Genomic DNA, 12,581 nt, shown 5'->3' with positions numbered 1-12,581 from the left:
AACAATTTATTGTTGGAGTAATACCAGAGAAGAATAAATTTTTGGAGACAACAAAAAATTCTCCAGCACTTAAAAAAAAATCAAACTGATACTCCATTTAAAATAAATGTGGTTGGTGAGGACAAATGGCTGCTACCACTTGAAGTGAATGGTACAGTGATCCAATTGAAGTTAGACACTGATGCCAAAGCCAATTTAATCAGTATGACTGACTTAAAAATGCTAAAAATTCAGCCGATTTGAAGAAATCACAAAATATCTCTGAGGGATTATAATGGTTCAAGCATTAAATGTTATGGTTCTCGTGACCGGAGTGTGGTATTGAAGAACACAGTTTATTCCATCCCATTCAGGTATCGAGGGCTGGATTCATTATTAGGTGATCAGAGTTCAGTAAGGTGGGGTAGGTTGGTGGGGAATTGTTGTTGGGGTGCTGTTTTTGTAAGCCATGTTGGCTGGGTTTTGTTTTTCCTGCGATGTGGTTGCTTATTCTGTTAAACTGTAAAATATAAATGCCTCAATAAAAATATTTTTCAAAAAGAATTATTAGGTGATCAGTCCTGTGAGTAATTAGGTCTAGTGCAGTTGGTGTATAGCATCCACAAATTATTGGATCAACACCCCAATGATTCTGAGAACATTATGAGCAAATTCAGCAGTGTTCACTGATTTTAGTGCACTACCATTCGCCTTCAAGTGTCCTATATGCCTTCTTAACAACTTTATCCACCTTCCCTGCTACTTTAAGGGACTGGTGTAGCAGGGCAACGGATGCTCGTTGCTTCCCAGGGTCCTGTCATTCATCATGTTTCCACCATGAAGTAATCCCTTCTAATTATTTTTCCAAATGTGCTTTTCACTATCTTATGACTTGATCCAATTATCCCACTTTCTATGAAAGTAATAGTGAGGATTTTCCCTCACCATTTATTGTTTTCCAAATTTTAAGGAGATTGCCCATTATCCTCACCTCTCTAGTTGATAGATAGACATTTTAATCTCAATAAGCACCAGTGCTTCAGTCTGCTGCAGGCCTTGAATATAGTACCTTCCCTGTCTTTCAGCGACCATGATGGAGCACAGCATTCAAGAAGATCTCTAATCGAAGCACTCTTCAATTTCTGTAGGGCCACACCAAGACTTGTCCAGTAATAAAGTTCAGCATTCTATTTTCCTTTCTTTGGTTTCACCAATTAAGGGGCAATTTAGAGTGACCAATCCACCTACTCTGCACATCTTTGGGTTGTGGGGGTGAGACCCACGCAGACACGGGGAGAATATGCAGATTCCAGACGGACAGTGACCCGGTACCGGGATCGAACTCGGGTCCTCAGCGCCATGAGGCAGCAATGCTAACCACTGCGCCACCCTCAACATTCTATTTTCAACAGTTTCATTTTCAACATTTATTATAGATAAAAGAAATGACTTGGAATTTATTTGGGAATGTTAGATACAGTAAGCTTTGAACAGATGAAATTACAGATGGGGAGAGGGGGAAGACCTTCACCCAGCCCGCAAGCGTGACTCTAACTTTCCTGTCGCTTGTCTTTCCAACTCAACATCTTGCTCTTGTGTCCACGTCTCCATCTATGGCCTGCTCCAAGCCCAACCCAAACTGGAGGAACAGCACCTCATCTTCCAATTAGGCACATTACAACCCTCAAGACTCAAAAATTGAATCATAGAATCACAGAATCACTACAGTGCAGAAGGAGGCCATTTGGCCAATCACGTCTACACTGACCCTCCGAACAATCAGCCCACCAAGGCCCACTCCCCAACCTATCCCTGTAACCCCACCTATCCTTCTGCACACTACAAGCAATTTAGCATGACCAATCCATCTAACCTGCACATAGAATCATAGAATTTACTGTGGGAAGAAACTGGAGCACCAAGAGGAAACCCACGCAGACACGGGTGGGACGTACAAACTCCACAGAGTCACCCGAGGCTGGAATTGAACCTGGGTCCATTGTGCTGTGAGGCGGCAGTGCTAACCACTGTGCCACCGTGTTGCCCACCTTTGGTGCAATATCTTCTAGCTCCCACCACTCAACTGACATTCCATTCTGCTCCAGCTGCTGCACAGTATATAATCCAACACATTTCTCCCTGTTTAGTTCTGAAAAATTGTGCAGACTCAAAACATGAATTCTGTTTCTTTCTGCACAGATGCTGCCAGACCTGCTGGGTTTTTGCGGCATTTTACTGTTTGTTCTCCCTGAAAATTCTGTTCCGATTGCCACGCGGAAATCAGACAACCCAGTGGATGTTGTCAGTGGGACAAAGCCCCCGGGACCAAAGATCTAACTGGAATAGGATTCCTAAACAATAAAAGTTTTTTCTCTTGGGAGCATCCTGAACTGGGGGGGGGGGGGGCGGGATGTAATCCTTTAACTGTCCAGAGTTTGGGGGCGGGGGCTTGGTTTGCCCATCCCCCCGCGCTCCCAAGTCTCGGGTCAGGGGGCTTGCTTGCCCTGGCTCTACCTTGCAAGCCCTGGCTCTATTTTGCTTGCCCTGGCTCTATCTTGCTTGTCCTGGCTCAATCTTGCTTGCCCTGCCTCTATCTTGGTTGCCCTGGTTCAATCTTGCAAGCCCTGGGTAGCATTGTGGTTAGCACTGTGGCTTCACAGCGCCAGGTCCCAGGTTCGATTCCCTGCTGGGTCACTGTCTGTGCGGAGACTGCACGTTCTCCCCGTGTCTGCATGGGTTTCCTCCAGGTGCTCCGGGTTCCTCCCACAGTCCAAAGACGTTAAGGTTAGGTGGATTGGCCATGATAAATTGCCTTTAGTGTCCAAAAGTGTTAGGAGGGGTTACTGGGTTAAGGGGATAAGGTTGAAGCGAGGGCTGAAGTGGGTCGGTGCAGACTTGATGGGCCGAATGACCTCCTTCTGCACTGTATGTTCTATTGTCTACTTTCGTTTGGGCAGGTAGCCCGTCCCCTGGATGCTCAATGAGATGGATGGACTGGCTGACTCGCACCCTGGTCCCACGCACACAGTAAGAAGTCTCACAACACCAGCTTGCACACACAACTCCGACCTGACTCCTCTTTGGGGATTGCTTCTTCTCAAGGATGTCCCAGAGGAGGGGGAGGAGGAGGGGGAGGAGGAGGGGGGGGGGGGGACAAAGGCCGGGACGCCGATTGGTCGGGCGGCTGCTCCAATGGCGGTGGCTCAAAGCCGGGCGATTTTGCATATTGCGCTGGGCGAGGGGGGCAGGCTGCCTGCACGAGGAGGGAGCGCGCGAGAGAGGCTTTGGAACGTTGGACCGGGAGACACAGCGAGCGAGACGCAGACACGCAGCTTTCCACCCGGGGCGGCTCTGGGACGTTGGAGCGGGAACCGCGCGCGCGCGAGAGAGAGAGAGAGAGAGCGAGAGCGAGACGCCGCCTTCCACCGGCCGGACCGCGGATAAGGCGCCGCCCTTCACACCATGGCTCACTTCAACAAAGGTCCCGTGTACGGGCTCACCGCCGAAGTGCGAAACAAGGTAATAATTTAACAAAGGAGACGGGCAATCGGCGGCTCTCCTCACAACTTTGTTTGTGACGGGATACCCCCAAAAAACATAGTTTAAAAAATAAACCGCCGGCGGAAGATAACGGTCGTTCGAAGTGATTCCTTTTGTTTTTGTCTAATTTATTTTGTGTGGTGGTGGGGTCCGGTTACGGTGGGTTGGGGGGGAAGAGGAGGCGAGTCCCGGGGTCTCTCAGCTCTTATTGTCTGAGGGCGCCGGGAGCTCCTGTTTGATGTTTTTTCTATCCTTGCAGCCAATTCCTCGGGGACCGAATCCGTCGACGTGACTTTTGTTCGGTCTTTATTCCGCAAAACCAGTGGAAAGAGTTGGGAGGAGGAGAGAAAAAGAGGCGCTGAGCTGCGTAGAAAGAATTGTGCCGTTTGAATGGGGAGTTTAAAAAAAAATCTTTGTGATTGCTTTTTTTTGGGGGGGTTGGGTGGGGCGGTGTCGGATTTGCTCTTGTGTCAGTCGGCAGGGAGCAGCTTGAAGCTATTTAATAAAAGTCAGTATTTGGCTGAAGTCTGGCTTCAGAATTCGACGCCGCAATCCCCCGATTTTGAAAATGCGAAGCCGGCCACCCGCTGTCTTCGACGAAACTTAAGTTAAAATGGGATCTACGCTTATTAAAAAAAGACTGACCCAGGTTATTGCTGGCTGTAATGTATTGTCCCAGGTTGCTGCTGGCTGTAATGTATTGTCCCAGGTTACTGCTGGCTGTAATGTATTGTCCCAGGTTACTGCTGGCTGTAATGTATTGTCCCAGGTTACTGCTGGCTGTAATGTATTGTCCCAGGTTACTGCCGGCTGTAATGTATTGTCCCAGGTTACTGCCGGCTGTAATGTATTGTCCCAGGTTATTGCTGGCTGTAATGTATTGTCCCAGGTTACTGCTGGCTGTAATGTATTGTCCCAGGTTACTGCTGGCTGTAATGTATTGTCCCAGGTTGCTGCTGGCTGTAATGTATTGTCCCAGGTTACTGCCGGCTGTAATGTATTGTCCCAGGTTGCTGCCGGCTGTAATGTATTGTCCCAGGTTGCTGCCGGCTGTAATGTATTGTCCCAGGTTACTGCCGGCTGTAATGTATTGTCCCAGGTTGCTGCTGGCTGTAATGTATTGTCCCAGGTTATTGCTGGCTGTAATGTATTGTCCCAGGTTGCTGCCGGCTGTAATGTATTGTCCCAGGTTATTGCTGGCTGTAATGTATTGTCCCAGGTTACTGCCGGCTGTAATGTATTGTCCCAGGTTACTGCTGGCTGTAATGTATTGTCCCAGGTTGCTGCCGGCTGTAATGTATTGTCCCAGGTTGCTGCTGGCTGTAATGTCTTGTCCCAGGTTACTGCTGGCTGTAATGTATTGTCCCAGGTTACTGCTGGCTGTAATGTATTGTCCCAGGTTACTGCTGGCTGTAATGTATTGTCCCAGGTTGCTGCTGGCTGTAATGTATTGTCCCAGGTTACTGCTGGCTGTAATGTATTGTCCCAGGTTACTGCCGGCTGTAATGTATTGTCCCAGGTTGCTGCTGGCTGTAATGTATTGTCCCAGGTTGCTGCCGGCTGTAATGTCTTGTCCCAGGTTGCTGCTGGCTGTAATGTATTGTCCCAGGTTGCTGCTGGCTGTAATGTATTGTCCCAGGTTACTGCTGGCTGTAATGTATTGTCCCAGGTTGCTGCCGGCTGTAATGTATTGTCCCAGGTTGCTGCTGGCTGTAATGTATTGTCCCAGGTTGCTGCTGGCTGTAATGTATTGTCCCAGGTTGCTGCCGGCTGTAATGTCTTGTCCCAGGTTGCTGCTGGCTGTAATGTATTGTCCCAGGTTGCTGCTGGCTGTAATGTATTGTCCCAGGTTACTGCTGGCTGTAATGTCTTGTCCCAGGTTGCTGCTGGCTGTAATGTATTGTCCCAGGTTGCTGCTGGCTGTAATGTATTGTCCCAGGTTGCTGCCGGCTGTAATGTATTGTCCCAGGTTGCTGCTGGCTGTAATGTATTGCCCCAGGTTGCTGCTGGCTGTAATGTATTGTCCCAGGTTACTGCTGGCTGTAATGTATTGTCCCAGGTTGCTGCCGGCTGTAATGTATTGTCCCAGGTTGCTGCCGGCTGTAATGTATTGTCCCAAGGTGTGCAGCCAGCACTGTGTTTTGCAAGTGGTCTATTGTCTGAAGCGTTTGGCTTGCAAGAACAATGGGACAATGAATGAGTCAGCACTTCAGAATTACAATACTGCCTCTCCCCTCTCCTGTTTCTTGCTCTATCTACCTCTTATCATTTTAGATGCATTCCAGTTGCAAATCACAGCAGCCTGCAGAAAATTTCCCCAGTGGTTCATGATGACTCCCTGCAACCGAGTCCCTCGGCCACCAATATGAGTGGGGCTGGCTCACACAGTATCTGTTCCATAGGTCCCATTGCTCACACGTTTAGCACAGGGCTAAATAGCTGGCTTCGAAAGCAGATCAAGGCAGGCGAGCAGCACGGTTCAATTTCTGTACCAGCCTCCCCGAACAGGTGCCGGAATGTGGCGACTAGGGGCTTTTCACAGTAACTTCATTTGAAGCCTACTTGTGACACGTGATTTTCTTTTCATTTCATGTTCATTTTGCTAATGAGAGCAGAGTGATTAATTAGACACTCTCTGATGCTGTTTGTTGTGTACATGATGTGTAAGCGATACCGGGCAATCCCTATATCTCTTTAAAGGGAGCGTGTGATCCTCAAGTGCCTTTTGACGTCTCTGAGCATGTCACGCCACAACAAATGATCAAATATGATCTTTATTGTCACAAGTAGGCTTACATTAACACTGCAATGAAGCTACTGCGAAAAGCCCCTAGTCGCCACACCCCGGCGCCTGTTCAGGTACACAGGGAGAATTCAGAATGTCCAATTCACCTGACTGTGTTTCGGTACTTGAAGGAGGAAACCCATGCAGACACGGGGAAACGTACAGACTCTGCACACTCTGCACAGAGTGACCCAAGCCGGGAATCGAACCTGGTACCCTGTCACTCTGAAGCATCAGTGCTAATCACTGAATTAGGACAGCAGGGGAGATCAAAAGGAGTTTTATCACTCCAGCATTTCAACTTGCTCAGATCCATCAAGGGTCTATCCCAACTGGTGGTTTATCACATATTTACTGAACAGGTCTGTACTAAATTTACTATTTTCACTGATCCATTCACCAAATTAAAATGACTGAGCCATGTGACCTAACACGTGTGCATACTCTTCTGGGTTCACTTTCTCTGTCATTAAATACTTTGGTTGAGAGTGTCCCCAAGATATACAGAGAAGACTGTTCTGGTTCATAAAATTTTCCTTTTTGTTCTCTTCCACCAAACTATTTCTCTCAGGCATTTTGGAGGGTGGAGGTATGAAATAAGGTATAGCCTTTATTGTGCTGGCCTTTCAATATCTGGGAAGATTGTGAGGCCACGTTATAAAACTGAAATTGTCAAAAATTCCTTTTCAATCCCAGGGCAATATAAATATACTTGGACCTGTGAAAAGTAATTACTCTCTGGGACATAACGAGAGGGGCTGCATGTGATGTGTTGGTGGCATCTGATGAATAGTTTGGGAGAAAATTGTCCTTGGCTGTTCCTGCCTTTGCTGGAATGGATGGCTGTTTTTGAATACTTGTTCAAATGCCGCTTAACAGTATAGCCAAAATTGGGAGAGCTGTCTCTTGGACTTGTCGAGCAATGGCTTTAAAAAAAAAATATATATATATTCCAATAAGGGGCCATTTAGCGTGGCCAATTCACCTCACCACATCTTTGGGTTGTGGCAGAGACCCACGCAAACACGGGAAGAATGTGCAAGCTCCACATCGACAGTGAGTGACCTGGGGACAGGATTGAACCCAGGTTCTCAGTGCAATGAGGAATATGATTGACTCTTAACTGCTCTCTGAAATGGTCTAGCAAACCACTCTGTTCAACACAGTTAGGGATGGGTGACAAATGTTGGCCCATATGCCGGGGCAGAATAATTGAGTTACCTAAACATTTGCAATAGAACCAATCACTTGATTTTAATCTCCAGTTTGGAAACGGAATAGACTTCTTACCGTTGAAACAAACTAACCTCCTGATTCCACCGTCGAATCTAGTTCACTTTTTTTCTTCCCGATAGAGAATTAATTAATTGTTCCACAAAATAATATAAAATGCATTTCACAACCTCTTACCGTTGTGAAATGCAGAAAAGCACAAGAGCTTTTGGCTGCAAAAGTGCAACGTTTAACACCCGTCCTTTCTCTCTCTCTTCATCTCCACCCCCAAGGTGACGAGCTCATGGACTTTGGCACTATGATTAAGACCATCCGATCAGCTGTATCTTAACATTTCTGTCCTTTTCCAGTATTCACCTGACCAAGCTTTCCCTAACGTACCCCTCTTGCCCTACCCACACACTTGTATCTTTCTCTAGTTTCTCTCCATTTCCCCACATACCTGTTTCAAGCTCATCTTGCCCATGCGATCCACCTCCTGGTCCCTCAATACACTTCAACTAAACTACTGACCACCTAACCTCTCTTCCGGGCTCCCATATTAGCTGATTATGTTGGCAGTTCTCTCCTTCAGATCTACTTCCTGACACCCTTCATCCTTGCAAATTATGACTCCATTTCCAACCTTCCTGCCACAGAAATTTTGAATATTTTATCTCCTTCATGCCTGTCTTTCTTGAGAGGGGATTCAACCCTGCAATCAGATTTCTACCCCTGCTGCACTGCCAAAACGGCTCTTGTCAAAGTTGCAAATGACATTCTCTGTGCCTGACCCAGGTAAGCTCCTTGCCCTCTTTATGCATTTGCAGCCTTTGGCCTGGTTATCAGAGAATCACCTCCAGTGGCTTCTCTTCCCAAATGATTTTGTCCATTTCCTAATTCTCATCCTCATGCCCCCTCGACAGCAACAGCTTCCAGATGTACGTTGACAACATCCAACACTTGGTGCCACATCTCTCGGTCTGTCTGCTCTCCCTAAAATCTTAGGCAGCAGAATGTCCAACATCCAAGATTGGATGATCAACATTTCCTGCAACTAAGTAATGGGTATGACAAAGCCATTGTCTTCAGTCCTCCTCACAGATTCTATTCTCTAGCAACTGACTCCATCTCTCTCTCGAGCAATTTTTGAAGTTGAACCAGGGTGTTTGAAAATTTGGTGTCATATTTGATCCGAAGATAAAGCTTTGACCACGCATCTATACCATCACTGAGACTGTTTCCAATTCTGTAACATCGTCCTACTGCATCCTGCCTCGGCTCAGCTGAAGCCTCTTCCCTGCCTTCGCTTTCTCTAGACTTGACAATTCTCAATGCACTCCTGGTTGGTCTCGCACATTCTACCCTCTGCAAACTGGAGGCGATCCAAAATGATGTCCCATGTCCTAATTTTTGCCAAGTCCCGTTCACGTCTGTGCTTATTGACCTGTCCGCTTCAGATTTAAACCATGACGAGGTTTTTGAAATTCTCATTTTTGTTTTGAGGTTCCCCTGTGGTCTCGCCCTCTCTGTTTCAGCCCACCCAGAATTCTGTTCTCCAGTTGTGGTCTCTTGCGCGTCCCCAGTTTTTAAAGCTGTACTGTTGTGGACAAGCCTTGAGCTCTGGAATTCGCTCCCTAACCTCTTCTGCCTAGCTATCTCTCCTTTTGAGACACTCCTTAAAACCTACCTCTTTGACCAAGCTTTTTGATCATCTTCCCTGATGTCTCCTTGTGAGGCTCTGAGGCACATTGTGTTTGATAGCGTTGCTGTGAAGCGCTCTTCGTTATAAAAGCCTTACGTCAGTGGTGCAAGGTATCACATCAGGTTAAGGTTTACAGACTGACATCTTCTGACCAAGGCTTAAATGCCTGTGTCAAGAGCTTTTTCTAGACACTTCAACAATATATTGTCATTTTGAGATCAAAACCTGAAACTAGATTGATGATATTAGGGAATGAAAGCTTAATACATACATGATCCTGTTTCGATATGAGGATGAAAGCCAACAGTAGGATAAGTCCGCGTTGCCGCTGGTAATTTCTAACCTTGCTCTAGGGGGTGTAACAAGAAACTTCAAAAACAGTATTCGGAATGATGGGTTTCGGATTAGTTTAGTAGCATTTTGATAACCCCCACCCCCAATGATTCCTGAACTTCTGCAATTGCCACTAAATCCTTTTATTTGGGTCCCATAGTGCTAAACCAATACCGTGCAAGGACAAGACTGTACAGTAAGGTGACTGTTTCCCTTTCAGCCTGTGCTGAGGTTCAGTTCCACTTTAGCGCACTGCCTTCTCACTTTTTTTACGCCGATACTAAGAATGGATGAAGTGGCTGAACCGTTTAGAGACACTTGGGCATAAAATGGGGAGGGTGTAGCAGCCAGTCTCAAATCTCTTGGTGGTGACTTATTTAGTTAAGCAAGTCAGATCTATTTCATCAAGCCTTGCAACATACCCTGCTACTACACCTCCCATTGTCAAAAAAGAACTGAAATCTGTTGATTGGAGCATGTACAAAATCTCCAGGATTTTTTGTTTATACAGCCTGGCTTCCACTAATTAGAACTTGGTTGGGCTCACGTAACTTCAGCTCCCATTGTTGTTGCACGAGGATTTTGCATTCCATCTTGTTATGTATTGTAATTTTAAATATGTAAGATTCCCAGGGTCTAACCCAGTGGGGCAAAGTGCAGCTAGTTTTGAAAGATTAGAATTTAAGAGGCTGTGTTGCCTTCTAAGTCTCTCTCCATTATGTTGTCGAATGTTACTGATGTTATGGCAATATTTATCTTGAGTTCATGCAGCTGACATCTTCAGCCAGTTTAGAAATCCCATCCCACTTATTCAGCTATGTGGAAAGATCGGTTGTGGGAGTGTAGGCGTTACATTTGCTTGTAGGCCTTTTTGGTGAGTTATATTGCGTGCAGAGTGCAAAGGAAAGAAGTTGGTTGTGTTTTGCCAAAAATACAGTGAGATGCAAACTTCAATTAAGAGCTCACGTACTGATTTAAATGTTTACTTTTTCTGCTTTGAGCTGTTTTTTGTCCAAGATATTTTTTTGGGCCTGTGTATCGAAACTGTTCTAAGGATTGTAATAACTTGCTGATAAATAATATAAAAGGACAATGCTTTCCTTTTTTATTTGTAATCTCCTTGGGTGAAACGGAGGAGGTGAGACTTTGAAGGGTGCCCTCTTCTACTTATCACAGGCTGCGATTGTCACATGGTAAACCTTCAGTAATTATTAAATTCAGAGCTGAACGATGGCTTCATTCATAATGAGTTTTTATCTGCTACTACATTCATTATTGAAGAAGAGGAGACTAAAGTCACTGAACTCTTACAGTACGTTGTAAAAATATATACTCTGTTTAAGTTCTGATTGTGTTACTACTTCAGGGTGTAATGAAGTGTGCTGAGTAGCATTGAGCTTGCATTTGCTGCTGTTGTACTGATTGCTAATGTAAAATATTTATAGGTTGGCTTTCAGAGTACAAGCTTTGTGCAAAACATTACTTCTCCTGCCCTCACATGTTTTTATACATGCATAACGTATACTTTAGGGGATGGTAGCATAAGTGATCATTTTACTGGATTGACTCTGGGAGATGAGTTCAACATTCATGGCAGCTGGGGGAATTCAATTAATAAATTTGAAATAAAATGCTGGTCTCATAATTACTGGATTGTTGTAAAAACGACCTGGTTCATTATTTGTCGGAGGAAAACTGGTTTAACCTGGTCTGGCCTACATGTGACTTCGAACTCATAACAATGTGGTTGTCTATTAAACTGCCCCCTGAAATGGCTTAAGCCACTCCAGTTGTAACAAACTGCCACAACAAAAGTTGAATAATAATAAAACTAGATGGACCATGGAATTGACCTCGGCAAAACTTCTTCCTCTTTGACAGCATTGTGGGTGTACCTACATCACACTGACTGCAACAGTTCGACAAGCAGGTCGGCACCACCTTCTCGAGGGCGACTAATGTTGGCCGAGCCAGCAATGCTCATATCCAAAGAACTAATTAAAAAAAAAAAACAGGCACGTTAAATTGCGGAATTATATTTTGACTGAAAATATAACTAGTCATTGTAAATAGAGTTGCTTCTTTTCATCATTGAAAGCAAACTTATATATGAAAGTTGGGTGAGTATTGGTGAACATTTCACTTCACCAGGCTGTGAGATGATTCCTTCTATCCCAATAAGAACCTTCATTATAAGAAAATCATCCTGTGGCATAACATGTGTTAATTGTTGTGTGACAATAGTTCTACCAGCAACAGAAATAACTCCCAGAAAATACAAGTCTGTTTATTGCCAGCACTGGCTGCCCGGTGTTAGTGAAGCATCCAACCTATGGTTCAGTGAGCAGCCTTGTTGGTACAGATTAATCTGCTAGTTAAATGTAAACTGTACTAACTAAGGCACTCTGGTTGCAGCTTGATGATGGATGGATGTGCAATTTTCTTTTTGACTCCTGTGTGCATGCACACATGATGGGAACCACAAAACCACAAAGTAGTTCTCTGAGGTGCCACAATCTGAGTTGTTGGTTATGTTTCATCGTAACCAATCTCCCTTTCAGCCTAACAGTTTGTTGTGAAGAATAGAAGAAATATACCCAATATTTCAACTTGGGACTGTGCAAAAGTGGGTTTCATGTGAATATAGTGACACTTGGGAGCTGAATTGTGTGTGTTTCACTTTTTTTTTTCTCCAGTGGAATATTTATAACTTCCTCTGGACTGCAGCATCAAAACATAATTAGTTAATTATCACTCTTTTTTAATGTTAATATCTATTTTCCAAAGTGACTCTGAGGTTGTCCTCCGAATGGTCGAATGTTATAAAAGCAGATCCTGATCTAGAATACAGCAAACTACATGACTTGAGGCTATTCGCGCATTCATGGTTTTGAAATCGACAAGGTGCAAAATTGATCCAAGAAGCAGAGGTGAAAAAAATGACTGGAGGGCAAAGATGCTTGCCTGGTTGAGTAGTGTCATTTGTGAAGCCAGATGCCATCAAAAGAATATGTCGTTGTGACAAAT

General features: G+C 45.0%; 1 protein-coding gene across 1 annotated transcript in view; it reads left to right on the top strand.

Moving 5' to 3' along the window:
* The first annotated feature begins 3,211 nt into the window (after positions 1 to 3,211).
* The window catches only part of cnn3a (calponin 3, acidic a), a 94,139-nt gene continuing 84,769 nt past the window's right edge, over positions 3,212 to 12,581 (top strand). Inside the window, exon 1 of the mRNA XM_072510548.1 lies at positions 3,212 to 3,498. Coding sequence (XP_072366649.1) covers positions 3,442 to 3,498 — 57 coding nt within the window. The 5' untranslated portion in view covers positions 3,212 to 3,441. The remainder of the gene's footprint in view (positions 3,499 to 12,581) is intronic.

Source organism: Scyliorhinus torazame, chromosome 7, assembly GCF_047496885.1.
Source record: "Scyliorhinus torazame isolate Kashiwa2021f chromosome 7, sScyTor2.1, whole genome shotgun sequence".
Classification (NCBI taxonomy): Eukaryota; Metazoa; Chordata; class Chondrichthyes; order Carcharhiniformes; family Scyliorhinidae; genus Scyliorhinus; species Scyliorhinus torazame.
This window is presented reverse-complemented; position numbering and strand designations above follow the sequence as displayed.